The 17,500-nt window shown below is 46.1% G+C and overlaps 1 protein-coding gene across 4 annotated transcripts in view; it reads left to right on the top strand.

The window, feature by feature from the left end:
• The window catches only part of LOC143282994 (dystrophin-like), a 448,581-nt gene that overhangs the window by 405,057 nt on the left and 26,024 nt on the right, over nt 1-17,500 (top strand). For all 4 annotated transcript variants that reach the window (XM_076588970.1, XM_076588967.1, XM_076588968.1 and 1 more), the window contains 6 exons: nt 2,773-2,834; nt 8,383-8,457; nt 9,386-9,599; nt 12,733-12,818; nt 13,523-13,680; nt 15,749-15,915. In XM_076588970.1, coding sequence (XP_076445085.1) covers nt 2,773-2,834; nt 8,383-8,457; nt 9,386-9,599; nt 12,733-12,818; nt 13,523-13,680; nt 15,749-15,915 — 762 coding nt within the window. The remainder of the gene's footprint in view (nt 1-2,772; nt 2,835-8,382; nt 8,458-9,385; nt 9,600-12,732; nt 12,819-13,522; nt 13,681-15,748; nt 15,916-17,500) is intronic.

Here is a 17,500-nt window from a genome sequence, read left to right as displayed (position 1 = left end):
TGTGTGGTGTCTTGCCCCCAGAGCAGGTGGAGGTGAGAGTCAGTCAGCTGTATGTATGTATGTATGTGAGTGGGCAGTCTGACATCTTGAAGAAGGGAGAATGTATAGCTAGCTGTGAAGAAGCGAGAGAGTAGAGTTGTAGAGGTGTGTTCACTACCTGTTGGCCAGTGCCTGTGAGGTCAGGTTGGTCTTGGTTTGGTGCAGGTTGCACTGTTGTTGGTGGAGGTGAGTCCTAGATGTTTGGTTGGGGGAGGGGGTCAGTAACTATTACATGTAGGGGGAGATCTCTTGGTTTGCCAGTTGTCTGGCTGTGTGTGTGACTGTTTGTCAGTGATTAATGTGTGTCATGTTGACAGCTTTTTGTGTGTGTTTGTTCATTCTTTTGTTAACATCCATCCACAGTTGTGATTTTAGACCAAAATCCATCACCTTCCGCACCCCTGGTGTGTGTGTGTGTGTGTGTGTGTTGAGTGTGTGTGTGTTGGGGGTGGGGAGGGGGTTCAGGAGGGGGTGGGGGGCAGGTAGGGTACCTAAATCAGCCATACACATGTAAGTTGGCAATCTGACATCTTGATTAGAAGAAAGAAGAATGTAGTTATAGAGTATAATGCAGCTATGAAGTTGAATTCAGTTACCAGTGTCTTGGCAATCACCCTGAAAGCAAGTTGTTCAGGGCTTGGCCCTAGAAAGGAAGAATGGTGGGTCAGTACTTAGCACAGGGAGAGAGATCTTGCTTTGCTGTCTCAGACAGAGAGACTGATTGTCACAGGTTGACCTGTCCTGCTGGCAGCACTTTGTGTGTGTGTGTGTGTGAAGTGTTGTGTGCAGCAGATTTCCTCACTTCTGTATTAAATGCCATGATGGAGATCTTCTTCCGTTGTGGGTTGCAATTCCCATGTTCACATGCACATGTGGAATTTATCTGTGTGACTGTTTTTACCTCCACACTGTAGGCAGTCATCATTTTCAGGAGGGGTGTATGCAATGTATGTTCTTGTTTCCATTACTCACCGAACCCATCTTTACCATGTGTATTTGATCTTCTGTGTGCCTATACACACAGAGAGGGTTCAGGCACTAGCAGGTCTGCACATCAGTTGACCTGGGAGATTGGAAAAGTCTCCACCCTTTACCCACCAGGTGCCATGATTGGGGTTCAAACCTAGGCCCCTCAGTGAAAGTCCAGTACTTTAACCTCTTGGCTGTTGCACCTGTCTGATGATGGAGGAACACAATACTTTTTTTTCCAGTGTGGTCCAGTGCATTTTGTCTCTTTTTTCATTTAATGTCAGGAGCTAATTCACTTGACTGATGTGGTTTTCTCTTGTGGTATGTAAATGAACAGCAGAACTACACAACGTTGCCTTGTTTTCATCAGAGGTGATGTAGGCTGTGCAGCGGTCTTCCTTTCTTCTTTTTTTATTGCAGTGTTGTGAGTCAGCCCCACCTCCATTTGTTTCGTAGCATCATGGCGGGGAAACAACACAGATGAAAGAAGAACAGTGTATATAAATCAAAAATTTAGTTTGTGGTAAAATATAATGATTGGTGAAGCTGTTTTTGATTAACAGAGAAAGAGGTACCAAGTTTTATTTCATAGTATTCAGATTTTCTTTCATTGATTTTTTTCCTTTTTTTAATTTTTTTTTTTTTTTTTTTTTTTTTTTACTATTCAACCTATGATCCAATTAGCCTACTTGGGAACTTCATTTTGCACAAAATGCTGAAGTGTGTCAAAATGATAAAGGTCACAGCGTGGGTGTGCCAGTTTTAGGTCAATATTGACACTGGTAGCAATGTTATATGTGAAAACCACTGTGACAAGTTTTCCAGGCACTACCTATACTTCTTAATCATTGTTCCGTATACTTGTGAGAAGTCCGTTATTAACATACCTTGTCCTGTTGATTCCTTGACATTAGGTTTGTGCCGTTAACCTTTTTTTTTTTTTTTTTTTTTTTTTTTTTTTTGCTGTGGATGTTGATTCCTGCTCAGTGGATGAAGCTTGGGCAGAGTGGATGTCAGAGTTACTGTTCCTGGGGTCAGGAGTGTTGGCAGCAAATACTAAGTCTTGTAATCCACGTTTTGTATTTTTGAAGTTTTTGAATTTTGCTGTTCGTTTGGATACGTGTCTGTCTGTTTCTGTCTATCGGAATGTTTTTCTCTCTCTGTGTCTCTCTGTCTGTCTCTTTCTTTCTGTCATTCTGTCTGTCTCTGTATGTCTGTCTCTGTCTCCATCTCTTGCTCTGTGTCTCGCTCAGTGACTCTGTCTCTCCTTCTCTCTCTCTCTCCTCTTGTTTTTGAGGGATAGTGAAAAAAGAGACAAGTGATGGTACTGTATCAGGCCTTTCATTTTGTTTTTTTCAGTCTTGTTTGACTTTGTGTTAAAAAAAAAAAAATGTGGACATTTTTTTGGAATTAAGAAAAATTTCAGTGGAGAGAAGACAGACTTATGTGGCTTTTTTTTCCTCTTATTTTTATTGCCAGAACACGTAACACATGGTTGGTAAGCGGTCATAGTTTGATAGGCTGTGGTCATGCATGGACACACACACACACACACACACACACACACACACACACACACACACAGACATGCTTTCTCCCTCTCTTGCATGTTGGGTTATGCTTCTGTCAGGCATCTGCCTAATACATGTGATATAGTGCATATGGATTTGTCCGATTGCCGTGACACCTCTTTGAGAAACTGAAACTGAAACCTGTTGTTGTGCAGTTGTTGTGAAGTTGTGTTGTGGTTTTTTGTGTCCCCAGCCACATGACGGAGAAAACCCAATGGGACCACCCTCAGTTCACCGTCCTCATCGAGGAGCTCAGTGAGTTGGTGTGGGCCTCACCCTGTTGTGTGGGGTCTGGTCTGTTCTGTCTGTGTTGTGTGCTGTGTAGTTGGTGTGGACGTCACCCTGTTGTGTGGGGTCTGGTCTGTTCTGTCTGTGTTGCGTGCTCTGTAGTTGGTGTGGGCGTCACCCTGTTGTGTGGGGTCTGGTCTGTTCTGTCTGTGTTGTGTGCTCTGTAGTTGGTGTGGAGTCTGGTCTGTTCTGTCTGTGTTGTGTGCTCTGTAGTTGGTGTGGGCGTCACCCTGTTGTGTGGAGTCTGGTCTGTTCTGTCTGTGTTGTGTGCTCTGTAGTTGGTGTGGGCATCACCCTGTTGTGTGGGGTCTGTGTTCTGTCTGTGTTGTGTGCTGTGTAGTTGGTGTGGGCGTCACCCTGTTGTGTGGAGTCTGGTCCGTTCTGTCTGTGTTGTGTGCTGTGTAGTTGGTGTGGGCGTCACCCTGTTGTGTGGGGTCTGGTCTGGTCTGTTCTGTCTGTGTTGTGTGCTGTGTAGTTGGTGTGGATGTCACCCTGTTGTGTGGAGTCTGGTCCGTTCTGTCTGTGTTGTGTGCTGTGTAGTTGGTGTGGGCGTCACCCTGTTGTGTGGAGTCTGTTCCGTTCTGTCTGTGTTGTGTGCTGTGTAGTTGGTGTGGGCGTCACCCTGTTGTGTGGAGTCTGGTCTGTTCTGTCTGTGTGTTGTGTGCTCTGTAGTTGGTGTGGGCGTCACCCTGTTGTGTGGGGTCTGGTCTGTTCTGTCTGTGTGTTGTGTGCTCTGTAGTTGGTGTGGGCGTCACCCTGTTGTGTGGGGTCTGGTCTGTTCTGTCTGTGTTGTGTGCTGTGTAGTTGGTGTGGGCGTCACCCTGTTGTGTGGGGTCTGGTCTGTTCTGTCTGTGTGTTGTGTGCTGTGTAGTTGGTGTGGGCGTCACCCTGTTGTGTGGGGTCTGGTCTGTTCTGTCTGTGTTGTGTGTGCTCTCTGTGTGCCTATCTGTCCTTCCACCTCCGACATCACATGCAGCTCTCACAGTGTCTCTCCCTCTTCATCGTTTACTGCCATGGTTTGTTCTCTAAACTAACTATGGTTGAGATTGTAGGGTTTGCCCTTGTTTTTTTTTTGTTTTTTTATTATTATCTTGTTTCTACTACTTGCTGCATGTTTTTCCCTGACATTATTTTGACCTGTTTTTATGTTTACCACCCACCCCTCTCCCCATGGCAGGTGGGATAGTATTGTCCAGGGCAAAAAAAATATTGTCAGCCGTCAGTGTCTACCACATGATAGAACAGTGAGGCAAGGGGAGTAAATGATTAACACACATCAAAGAGTGGTAACTCTTCATACACAAGGTAAACAACTTCAGCCAGTGTTGCTTATGCTGCTGATTCAGCCAGCCACACACGTAATAGGATATAAGGTGCACTGGAACACAACCCAGACACTGGAAAGGAAGCTCCAGGTTTGTCCTTATACCGATCATCTGACATGTGCACACCGCAGCAATGACAGAAGAAATGTGCAAACGCAAAATTAGCTTTTATTCAAGACTGGCATAGCCTTTAAATCCTAAATGTGCTACTCAGGAATATACGGGACAATACAGAACAAACACATAGTTGCTCCCTCTCTCTCTGTCTTGTAATTGGCTTACCAAGTTGTATCCATGAGGTATCAGAATCAGAGCAGGCACCACTGAATGCTGCTGTAATGATGCAGCAGCAGTGCAGGGTCTCCTCTATTGATGGCCTCATGGCTACCTAACTCAATAGTTCCCTGAGGGCTGCAGGCAGTGGCATAGTGACAGGCCAAGTCTCTGTGTAGCTTTTGGGGAATTAGGTCTGTTCTGTCTGTGTTGTGTGCTGTGTAGTTGGTGTGGGCGTCACCCTGTTGTGTGGGGTCTGGTCTGTTCTGTCTGTGTTGTGTGCTGTGTAGTTGGTGTGGGCGTCACCCTGTTGTGTGGGGTCTGGTCTGTTCTGTCTGTGTTGTGTGCTCTGTAGTTGGTGTGGATGTCACCCTGTTGTGTGGAGTCTGGTCTGTTCTGTCTGTGTTGTGTGCTCTGTAGTTGGTGTGGACGTCACCCTGTTGTGTGGAGTCTGGTCTGTTCTGTCTGTGTTGTGTGCTGTGTAGTTGGTGTGGGCGTCACCCTGTTGTGTGGGGTCTGGTCTGTTCTGTCTGTGTTGTGTGCTCTGTAGTTGGTGTGGAGTCTGGTCTGTTCTGTCTGTGTTGTGTGCTGTGTAGTTGGTGTGGGGTCTGGTCTGTTCTGTCTGTGTTGCGTGCTCTGTAGTTGGTGTGGGGTCTGGTCTGTTCTGTCTGTGTTGCGTGCTCTGTAGTTGGTGTGGGCGTCACCCTGTTGTGTGGAGTCTGGTCTGTTCTGTCTGTGTTGTGTGCTGTGTAGTTGGTGTGGATGTCACCCTGTTGTGTGGGGTCTGGTCTGTTCTGTCTGTGTTCTGTGCTGTGTAGTTGGTGTGGATGTCACCCTGTTGTGTGGGGTCTGGTCTGTTCTGTCTGTGTTGTGTGCTGTGTAGTTGGTGTGGATGTCACCCTGTTGTGAGGGGTCTGGTCTGTTCTGTCTGTGTTGTGTGCTGTGAAGTTGGTGTGGATGTCACCCTGTTGTGTGGGGTCTGGTCTGTTCTGTCTGTGTTGTGTGCTGTGTAGTTGGTGTGGATGTCACCCTGTTGTGAGGGGTCTGGTCTGTTCTGTCTGTGTTGTGTGCTGTGTAGTTGGTGTGGATGTCACCCTGTTGTGTGGGGTCTGGTCTGTTCTGTCTGTGTTGTGTGCTGTGTAGTTGGTGTGGGCGTCACCCTGTTGTGTGGAGTCTGTTCTGTCTGTGTTGTGTGCTCTGTAGTTTTGTGGGGTTTTGGTCTGTTCTGTCTGTGTTGTGTGCTCTGTAGTTGGTGTGGGCGTCACCCTGTTGTGTGGGGTCTGGTCTGTTCTGTCTGTGTTGTGTGCTGTGTAGTTGGTGTGGATGTCACCCTGTTGTGTGGGGTCTGGTCTGTTCTGTCTGTGTTGTGTGCTCTGTAGTTGGTGTGGAATCTGGTCTGTTCTGTCTGTGTTGTGTGCTCTGTAGTTGGTGTGGACGTCACCCTGTTGTGTGGGGTCTGGTCTGTTCTGTCTGTGTTGTGTGCTGTGTAGTTGGTGTGGGCGTCACCCTGTTGTGTGGGGTCTGGTCTGTTCTGTCTGTGTTGTGTGCTCTGTAGTTGGTGTGGAGTCTGGTCTGTTCTGTCTGTGTTGTGTGCTGTGTAGTTGGTGTGGACGTCACCCTGTTGTGTGGGGTCTGGTCTGTTCTGTCTGTGTTGTGTGCTGTGTAGTTGGTGTGGACGTCACCCTGTTGTGTGGGGTCTGGTCTGTTCTGTCTGTGTTGTGTGCTGTGTAGTTGGTGTGGACGTCACCCTGTTGTGTGGGGTCTGGTCTGTTCTGTCTGTGTTGTGTGCTCTGTAGTTGGTGTGGACGTCACCCTGTTGTGTGGAGTCTGTTCTGTCTGTGTTGTGTGCTGTGTAGTTGGTGTGGGCATCACCCTGTTGTGTGGAGTCTGGTCTGTTCTGTCTGTGTGTTGTGTGCTCTGTAGTTGGTGTGGGGTCTGGTCTGTTCTGTCTGTGTTGTGTGCTGTGTAGTTGGTGTGGGCGTCACCCTGTTGTGTGGAGTCTGGTCTGTTCTGTCTGTGTGTTGTGTGCTCTGTAGTTGGTGTGGGCGTCACCCTGTTGTGTGGGGTCTGGTCTGTTCTGTCTGTGTTGTGTGCTGTGTAGTTGGTGTGGGCGTCACCCTGTTGTGTGGGGTCTGGTCTGTTCTGTCTGTGTTGTGTGCTGTGTAGTTGGTGTGGGCGTCACCCTGTTGTGTGGGGTCTGGTCTGTTCTGTCTGTGTTGTGTGCTCTGTAGTTGGTGTGGATGTCACCCTGTTGTGTGGGGTCTGGTCTGGTCTGTTCTGTCTGTGTTGTGTGCTCTGTAGTTGGTGTGGAGTCTGGTCTGTTCTGTCTGTGTTGTGTGCTCTGTAGTTGGTGTGGAGTCTGGTCTGTTCTGTCTGTGTTGTGTGCTGTGTAGTTGGTGTGGAGTCTGGTCTGTTCTGTCTGTGTTGTGTGCTCTGTAGTTGGTGTGGACGCCACCCTGTTGTGTGGGGTCTGGTCTGTTCTGTCTGTGTTGTGTGCTCTGTAGTTGGTGTGGACGCCACCCTGTTGTGTGGGATCTGGTCTGTTCTGTCTGTGTTGTGTGCTGTGTAGTTGGTGTGGAGTCTGGTCTGTTCTGTCTGTGTTGTGTGCTCTGTAGTTGGTGTGGAGTCTGGTCTGTTCTGTCTGTGTTGTGTGCTCTGTAGTTGGTGTGGAGTCTGGTCTGTTCTGTCTGTGTTGTGTGCTCTGTAGTTGGTGTGGGCGTCACCCTGTTGTGTGGGGTCTGGTCTGTTCTGTCTGTGTGTTGTGTGCTCTGTAGTTGGTGTGGGATCTGGTCTGTTCTGTCTGTGTTGTGTGCTCTGTAGTTGGTGTGGAGTCTGGTCTGTTCTGTCTGTGTTGTGTGCTCTCTGTGTGCCTATCTGTCCTTCCACCTCCGACATCACATGCAGCTCTCACAGTGTCTCTCCCTCTTCATCGTTTACTGCCATGGTTTGTTCTAAACTAACTATGGTTGAGATTGTAGGGTTTGCCCTTGGTTTTTTTTGGTTTTTTTTATTATCTTGTTTCTACTACTTGCTGCATGTTTTTCCCTGACATTATTTTGACCTGTTTTTATGTTTACCATCCCACCCCTCTCCCCATGGCAGGAGGATAGTATTGTCCAGGGCAAAAAAATATTGTCAGCGTCAGTGTCTCTCCAAAAGATTAGAACAGTGAGGCAAGGGGAGTAAATGATTAACACACATCAAAGAGTGGTAACTCTTCATACACAAGGTAAACAACTTCAAGCCAGTGCTGCTTATGCTGCTGATTCAGCCAGCACACACGTAATATGATATAAGGTGCACTGGAACACAACCCAGACACTGGAAAGGAAGCTCCAGGTTTGTCCTTATACCGATCATCTGACATGTGCACACCGCAGCAATGACAGAAGAAATGTGCAAACGCAAATTAGCTTTTATTCAAGACTGGCATAGCCTTTAAATCCTAAATGTGCTACTCAGAATATACGGACAATACAGAACAAACACATAGTTGCTCCCTCTCTCTCTCTCTTGTAATGGGCTTACCAAGTTGTGTCCCATGATGTATCAGAATCAGAGCAGGCACCACTGAATGCTGCTGTAATGATGCAGCAGCAGTGCAGGGTCTCCTCTATCTGATGGCCTCATGGCTACCTAACTCCAATAGTTCCCTGAGGGCTGCAGGCAGTGGCATAGTGACAGGCCAAGTCTCTGTGTAGCTATATAATGGGGAATTAAGGTTTTTTCTGCCTTCACAGGCTACAGTTTCCATGTTCTTTGGTACCTATGACATGGTAACATAGGGGGCGAGTTCTATGCCAACATGTGAGAAGTAATCTTCGTGGTAACTTAGGAGAAGAGATTTGTTAGTCTGAATCATCAGGGAGGTGGTTGACAGCAGACAGTAAAGGTGCTGTGGTGTGTGCTGTGGACAGGTGCTCTCAACGACATCAGGTTCGCGGCCTACAGGACCGGCATGAAGCTCAGGATGCTACAGAAAAAGTTTGGTTGTAAGTATTGGGTTTTGTTGCTGTGTCTTGTTTTTGGAAGTAGTGATTGTGTTTGTGTGTGCTGCTTGTAAATGTTCTTTGGTTATTGTTGTTTGCAGAATTTACATTTTCTGTGTGTGTGTGTGTGTGTGTGTGTGTTTATTTGAGAGAGAGAAAGAGAGAGAGTGTATGTTTGTGTGCATTTGTGTACAAGCTTGTGCATTCATTTATGCATGTGTGTGTGAGTATGTATGTGTGTGCACAAGTGTTCGTTTGTGTGGGTGTGGGTGTGTTTAGATGTGGGTTTGCATGTATGTAGTGACTAAGTATTCATGTATGCACATGAAAGTCTTTTTCACTGGTCTGTTGTCTTTTTTTGTTTTTTGTTTTGTTTGTTTTTTACATTTTGTGGTTTGTCAATATGATAGTTTCACTAATTTAATAGACCACTAGATTTTTTTCTGTTCTTATTTTCTTTCTTAGTTTTACACACGCACATGCACACACACACACACACACACCCACACACACACACATTCTCTCTCTCTCTCTCTCTCTCTCTCTCTCTCTCTCTCTGTCACACACACACACACACACACACACACACACACACACACACAAATCCACCACCCTCATCACCCCCCCACTCCCAACCTTCACTACACCCTGCCCACCCCTCAATACCCTCAATACATCCCCATCCCCAACCACACACACACACACACACACACACACAAATCCACCCCCCTCATCACACACCCCCACTCCCAACTTTCACTACACCCTGCCCACCCCTCAATGCCCTCAATACATCCCCATCCCCAACCACGCACACACACACACACACACACACACGTACACACCCAACCCTCTACACACACAGCCACAGAACTAACAGATAAAAGCTCCCTTCACGTTGACCAGCAGCACTGTGTGTGATGGTGTGCAGTGCACCTGGTGGAGATGTCCATGGCCAGTGAGGTGTTTGAGCGACAGGGCCTGCGGGGCCAGAACGACAAACTGATGGACGTGTCCGAGATGATAGAGAGTCTCTCCGCCATGTACGAACAGGTGGTTGTGGACCGCGGGGCCCAGGGCATCCCTATCAACGTGCCGCTGTGTGTCGACCTGGCCCTCAACTGGATCCTCAACGTCTATGATACGTCAGTTCCCTCCCCTTCCTTCTTGCCTGATAATGTGGGGATGATGATGATGATGGTGATGGTGATGATGATAACAACAACAATAAGTCCAATGCCTAACCGATTCAGCTCGGCATTTCCATATATGTGTGTGTGTGTGTGTGTGTGTGTGTGTGTGTGTGTGTGTGTGTGTGACTGAAGCCTGACTGACTGACACAGGAAATGAATGAGGAGCACCCAAAGGCTGCTCTGAGTCAGCTCTACCCAGGTTGGCAACTTGTGCAAATGACTCATTGTGTGTAAAGCCCTTAGAGCTTTGAGGGTCTCTGACCAAGAATAGGCACTATATAAGTTTTCATATCATGATCATATCATTTTATAGGATATAACACTTTATCAGTAAAATGGGGAAAAAAATCTCATGTGGAACATACGATTTCATCAGACAAAAAAAAAAAAATCCTTTATCATATAAGTCATAGCTTATCTAATTTATACGGCATAGCATACACTTTACCAGTATACCACATAAGGTATAGTTTTAAGACATTACGAATGCTTTATCAGTGTATCATAAATGTTTTATCAATATAACATTTTAAAGGACATGATCATTATACTATTATGCATTACGCACACTTTAGTGCTCATGTGCACATATATGCATGCATACCAATAAATAGATATGGATATAGATACAGATATAGATAGATAGATAGATAGATAGATATTTGCCCACATACCTGCATTGTGCCATACAATATAATGGGCTCTAAGCACCTCACATGAAACAATATACATACAACAGTGCATTATGGCACGCAACTGCAAGTGAAGACATACAAGATGAAAAACCCACATACATCACTGTACACCAAGACACCCTTCTCCCACTTACCTGGGGTGGTTATACCCATTGGCCACATTGCATGATGTGGGTGTTGACTTTTAACCCCAAAATACCTAACTTGTTAGTGACCCTAGTTATGTATATATTGTACTATACCCTACTGTATGTACTGTATACTACACTGTACATAATGTACTATACTGTTTATACTGTACTAAACTGAACTGAACATGTACTTTACTGTACATGTTTTAATGTACTGTGTATGATAGTCACTTGTGTCCCACTATCACCACCAGAACAGCAGAGGAGGCAACTGCTGTCCTGACTATCTGGGCCAGAATTCGATTATGGTGGAGAGTGTCTTGCCCAAATTACATCCCCACTCTCTCTGGCCAAGAGGGCTTTAGGACAGTCAGCGTTGGGATGGTTCCCAAAGGCCAACTAGCCCCCAAGGCTGCAGCACTAAGAGCCAGAGTTATCTTGCCTCCTAGTTTGAGAGTCATAGTCCTTCACAAAAGACTAACCTGTAAATGAATTCCCATTGCGGTGGAGAAATCATTGATCATAGAACTCTCACTTTGCTGTTGGCCCAACTGTAAGCTTATGTCAGTCTGTGATATAAGCTGAGTATTGGGTCCTTACTGTACTGTAGATACTGTACTGTACTGTAGTTTATGTACTGTAGTGTACATGCTGTGGTGTACACACTGTACATACTGCCCTGTGTCACATACTGCCCTGTGTCACACTGCAAATACTGCCCTGCGTCACATACTGCCCTGTGTCACACTGCACATACTGTCCTGTGTCACATACTGCCCTGCGTCACACACTGCCCTGTGTCATACTGCACATACTGCCCTGTGTCACATACTGCCCTGTGTCACACTGTACATACTGCCCTGTGTCACATACTGTCCTGTGTCACATACTGCCCTGTGTCACATACTGCCCTATGTCACATACTGCCCTGTGTCACATACTGCCCTGTGTCACACTGTACATACTGCCCTGTGTCACATACTGCCCTGTGTCACACTGTACATACTGCCCTGTGTCACATACTGCCCTGTGTCACATACTGCCCTGTGTCACACTGTACATACTGCCCTGTGTCACATACTGCCCTGTGTCACATACTGCCCTGTGTCACATACTGCCCTGTGTCACACACTGCCCTGTGTCACATACTGCCCTGTGTCACATACTGCCCTGTGTCCTGTGTCACATACTGCCCTGCGTCACATACTGCCCTGCGTCACATACTGCCCTGTGTCACATACTGCCCTGTGTCACATACTGCACATACTGCCCTGTGTCACATACTGCCCTGTGTCACATACTGCCCTGTGTCATACTGCACATACTGCCCTGTGTCACATACTGCCCTGTGTCACATACTGCCCTGTGTCACATACTGCCCTGTGTCACATACTGCCCTGTGTCACATACTGCCCTGTGTCACATACTGCCCTGTGTCATACTGCACACACTGCCCTGTGTCACATACTGCCCTGTGTCACACACTGCCCTGTTTCACATACTGCCCTGTGTCACACTGTACATACTGCCCTGTGTCACATACTGCCCTGTGTCACATACTGCCCTGTGTCACATACTGCCCACTGCCCTGTGTCACATACTGCCCTGTGTCACATACTGCCCTGTGTCACACTGTACATACTGCCCTGTGTCACATACTGCCCTGTGTCACATACTGCCCTGTGTCACATACTGCCCTGTGTCACACTGTACATACTGCCCTGTGTCACATACTGCCCTGTGTCACACACTGCCCTGTGTCACATACTGCCCTGTGTCACACTGTACATACTGCCCTGTGTCACATACTGCCCTGTGTCACACACTGCCCTGTGTCACACTGTACATACTGCCCTGTGTCACATACTGCCCTGTGTCACATACATACTGCCCTGTGTCACATACTGCCCTGTGCCCTGTGTCACATACTGCCCTGTGTCACATACTGCCCTGTGTCACATACTGCCCTGTGTCACATACTGCCCTGTGTCACACTGTACATACTGCCCTGTGTCACATACTGCCCTGTGTCACATACTGCCCTGTGTCACATACTGCCCTGTGTCACACTGTACATACTGCCCTGTGTCACACACTGCCCTGTGTCACATACTGCCCTGTGTCACATACTGCCCTGTGTCACACTGTACATACTGCCCTGTGTCACATACTGCCCTGTGTCACACACTGCCCTGTGTCACATACTGCCCTGTGTCACACACTGCCCTGTGTCACATACTGCCCTGTGTCACACTGCAGGGTGAGGAGTGGCAAGCTGAGGGTGCTGTCCTTCAAGGTGGGAACGGTGCTGCTGTGTTCCGGACAGCTGGAGGACAAGTATCGCTGTGAGTCAGCCTCCCTGTACTGTCTGTTCCACCCGTCAGTCAGTCTGTCAGTCCGTCTGTCTGTCTGTCTGTCTGTCCATCTGTCTGTCTGTCTGTCTATCTTCTGATTGGTCTTAAACCCTTACCTGTCATCCATCCTGGAGCCAAGCCAGTCTGTATTGTATGTCTCTTTGTGTGCTTGGTGTTTGTGTGTGTGTGTGTGTGTGTGTGTGTGTGTGTGTGTGTGAGTGAGAGAGAGACAGAGAGAAAGAGACAGAGCATTTGTGTATGTGAGAGAGCATGTGTGTGTTTGCACTATTTGTGTGTGTGTGTGTGCGTGTGTGACCATGTGTGTGTTATTATTCATCAATTTTATATCTGAGAAAGAGAGAAAGAGAAAGAAAGAAAAAGAGAGAGATAGTATATGTACATGAGAGAGAGAGAGTGTGTGTGCACACATGTGTGTATGTGTGTGTGCCTGTGTGTGTGTGTTGTTGTTCATCGGTTTTATATCTGTTTACAAATAGTAATTTTCAATGAGTATGTTTGTGTGTGTGTGTGTGTGTGTGTGTGTGTATGCATATATATGTATGTGTACAGCATGCGCATGTACACGAGTCTCAGAACATACCAGGTCCCTTAAAGGCACATGATTACAGTAAACCTACACATGGCAGTGGAGAGCAGCTTACCAGACCATGTCCGTGTGGTGTGTGTGTGTGCAGTCCTGTTTCGACTGATAGCTGACGCCAACGGGTTTGCTGACCAGCGAAAGCTGGGACTGTTGCTGCGAGACTGCATCCAGATTCCCCTTCACCTCGGGGAGGTGGCCGCTTTTGGCGGCAGCAACATTGAGCCCAGCGTCCGCAGCTGCTTTGAAAAGGTCAGTGGTGATGTTGATAACGATGATGATAATCATGATAATGATCATGAGGATACTGATAAGGAGAAGGAGGATGACAATATTACTAATAATATTATTATTATTACTGATGATGATGATGACAACAATAATAATAATAATAATAATAATGATTAATAATGATAATGATGATATAAATATGATGATGATGATATTACTAATAGTATTACTGCTACTGATGATTATTATAATAGTAATAACAATGAAAATGATAATAATTAATGCAGACTGTTATTGACACCTCCGTGACAGGGAGCTTTTATTGATAATGTGTACACCATATTTCATTATTTTATGAAAAGGTTTACTCTTTTTATTTTATTTTATTGTTTTAGTTATTTTATTTATAAATGGGATTTAAATGCGTCATTTGACCTTACACTGTGTTCAGCATGTAGTGATCATGAATCAGTGTTTTTATTTAAACTTGGGAGTATGACTGAACTTTGTGTTGTTCTGTGGATGTGATGCCTATGCTGTTTTGTATGTCACCTTTTTATCAGCAAACATGTAAAAACTTTCTCCTTTAAGGATAATAAAGTATTCTTGTATCTTTTATCTCATGGCATTTACAACAAAAAGTAAAACACACGTAGATACACCTGCACTCAACTATGGCAGACAAAACACAAACAAGCATGTGCACTTCCAAAACATGCAGACAGACACACACACGCGCGCACACACAGCCAACAGAAGTTCAAGAAGCACATCAGTCAGATGGTAGGAGGTGTGTCATTTTTAGACTGAAGTGGGGGATCCATGTGCGAAGGGCAGTTTGTTCCATGCCACTGGGCCAGCACAGGTGAAGGAGCGCTGACCTTGGGACTTTGTCAGTGTCCTTCAGCCTCCTCCTCTGGTTTGGTAACTCTCACGTTGGCTCGTATGTAAGACTTTTATGTGCATGATGTTCTTTACCCCCGTCATACTGGCAGCCATATTCTATTTTAGGGGATTTGTACACTGGGTATGTTCTTGTTTCCACAATCTGCCAAATGCTAACATGGATTACTGGATTTTCAACATGCACTTTCAATCTTCTGCATGCCTGTACACACAAAGGGAGTTCAGGCACTAGCAGGTCTGCACATCTGTTGAGTTGGGAGATGGAAGAAAATCTCCACCCTTAAACCACCACAGTGACCAGGATTTGAACCCAGGACCCTCATGTTGAAAGTCCAGCACTTTAACCACTGAGCTGATGCACCTGTGTCTTGGCCTGAGAGACTGCAGAGCTCATACCTGGCATCAGAATTCAAAGGCGTGCAGAAATGTGTCTTTTGTCAGTTTTTTTGTTGTTTTTTTTGCAGTGTCAAGCAGCATTGAACTGGGCGTAACAAGACATACAGTCTGTTTCTCAAGGAGGCATCACTGCGTTCGGACAAACCCATACATGATACACCACATCTGCTAGGCACATGCCTGACCAGCAGCACAACCCAGTGCACTTAGGCCTTGAGTGCATACATATATATTTGTCTTCCTATCAGAGTGGATTTCTTCACAGAATTTTGCCAGAGGACAACACTCTCATTGTTATAGGTTCTTTTTTGGTGCCATATACTGTACCATGTCAACCTGATGCAAACTAGGCCTATCGGTTTGCTCTGCTTGGCCAAATTGTGCCAAGTGTATGCTGCAAACAGGACCTCACTTTATCATTTCATCTGATGACTAGACGTTCAGTTTAATTTTCCAGTCAGACTTTGGAGAAAGGGTGAGAGCAGGATGGAGCCCAGACCCTCATGGACTCTCTGTACTGGCAGATGAACGTCTTCACCATTCTGCCACCTCCTTCTTTACAGCTAAAGCAGTGTTTTCAGCAGGCAGATTTTCATGACTAGGAATAATGGAAAGGAAAAGGAATGTTTCACAGGAAAAGGAATGATTTACAGGAAAAGGAATGATTTACAGGTGTGAAAAGTGACTTTCAGGGTAAGCGGCATTTCTACCCCCCCCCCCCCCCCCCCCAACACACCCGCACCCCTCCTCCACCCATGTCTCAATTCCTTTGTGTAAATGTATGCAGGCTAAAGGTCGGCCGGAGATCCAGGCGGTGAACTTCCTGGACTGGTTGTCGATGGAGCCACAGTCCATGGTGTGGCTGCCGGTGCTGCATCGACTGGCCGCGGCTGAAACGGCCAAACACCAGGCCAAGTGTAACGTCTGTAAGGACTTCCCCATCGTGGGCTTCAGGTGAGGATTCGTCCTGTGGGAAACACCCATCGTTGCTGATGCTCTCTGTCACACTTCAGTCATTATATATATCTATATATTCCTTGTCTGTCTCCCTCTCTCACACATGTACACACACACTCTCTGTCTCATGCACACACACACAGACACACACACACACACTCTCTCTCCCCCTCTCTGTTTTTCTCCCCCTCTCTCTCACACACACCAATACATATTCTCTGCCCCTCTCTCTTTTTCACACTCTCTCACATGCTCTTTCACCTTTTTCTTTCTGTCTGTCTGTCTCTGTTTCTCTGTCTCTTTCTCTGTCTGTCTGTCTGTCTGTCTGTCTGTCTCTCTCTCTCTCTCTCTCTCTCTCTCTCTCTCTCTTGCACACAGATACACACATACTTTCTCCCGCCCCCTGCCCCTGAAAATTAGGGAGAGAAATTTATTTTGTGTAGTGACTTGGTTTCATGTCCGGGTTTGATAACTGAATCGTTGGACAGTCTCACATTCCTCACCTCTTTCTTTCTTGCAGTTTTGAATTCTGTTGTTTTTTGTTTATTTTACTTGTTGTTAGTCAGAAAAAAATGTGTTCACAAATGTTAAAGATATTGTAGTTAATGTATATGTTTATGTCTGCCTGTCTTTCTTTGCTTTGGTATTGATTTCTAATAATTTCATTCTGTACTGGTATTTTCTATTCATTGCAATTCTGAACTGACTGCTTGGCTCTGTTTCACTGCACAGGTACCAGTGTTTGAAGTGCTTCAACTTGGACATGTGTCTTTTCACAGGTACCGGTGTTTGAAGTGCTTCAACTTGGACATGTGTCTTTTCACAGGTACCGGTGTTTGAAGTGCTTCAACTTGGACATGTGTCTTTTCACAGGTATCGGTGTTTGAAGTGCTTCAACTTGGACATGTGTCTTTTCACAGGTACCAGTGTTTGAAGTGCTTCAACTTGGACATGTGTCTTTTCACAGGTACCGATGTTTGAAGTGCTTCAACTTGGACATGTGTCTTTTCACAGGTACCGATGTTTGAAGTGCTTCAACTTGGACATGTGTCTTTTCACAGGTACCGGTGTTTGAAGTGCTTTGACTTGGACATGTGGCTTTTCACAGGTACTGGTGTTTGAAGTGCTTCAACTTGGACATGTGTCTTTTCACAGGTACCGGTGTTTGAAGTGCTTCAACTTGGACATGTGTCTTTTCACAGTTACCGGTGTTTGAAGTGCTTCAACTTGGACATGTGTCTTTTCACAGGTACCGCTGTTTGAAGTGTTTCAACTTGGACATGTCTTTTCACAGGTACCGGTGTTTGAAGTGCTTCAGCTTGGACATGTGTCTTTTCACAGGTACCGGTGTTTGAAGTGCTTCAACTTGGACATGTGTCTTTTCACAGGTACCGGTGTTTGAAGTGCTTCAACTTGGACATGTGTCTTTTCACAGGTACCGGTGTTTGAAGTGCTTCAACTTGGACATGTGTCTTTTCACAGGTACCGGTGTTTGAAGTGCTTCAACTTGGACATGTGTCTTTTCACAGGTACCACTGTTTGAAGTGTTTCAACTTGGACATGTGTCTTTTCACAGGTACCA

This window comes from Babylonia areolata, chromosome 6 (assembly GCF_041734735.1).
Source record: "Babylonia areolata isolate BAREFJ2019XMU chromosome 6, ASM4173473v1, whole genome shotgun sequence".
Taxonomy (NCBI): domain Eukaryota; kingdom Metazoa; phylum Mollusca; class Gastropoda; order Neogastropoda; family Buccinidae; genus Babylonia; species Babylonia areolata.
Note: the sequence above shows the minus strand (reverse complement) of the source record. Positions and strands in the feature narration are given on the sequence as shown.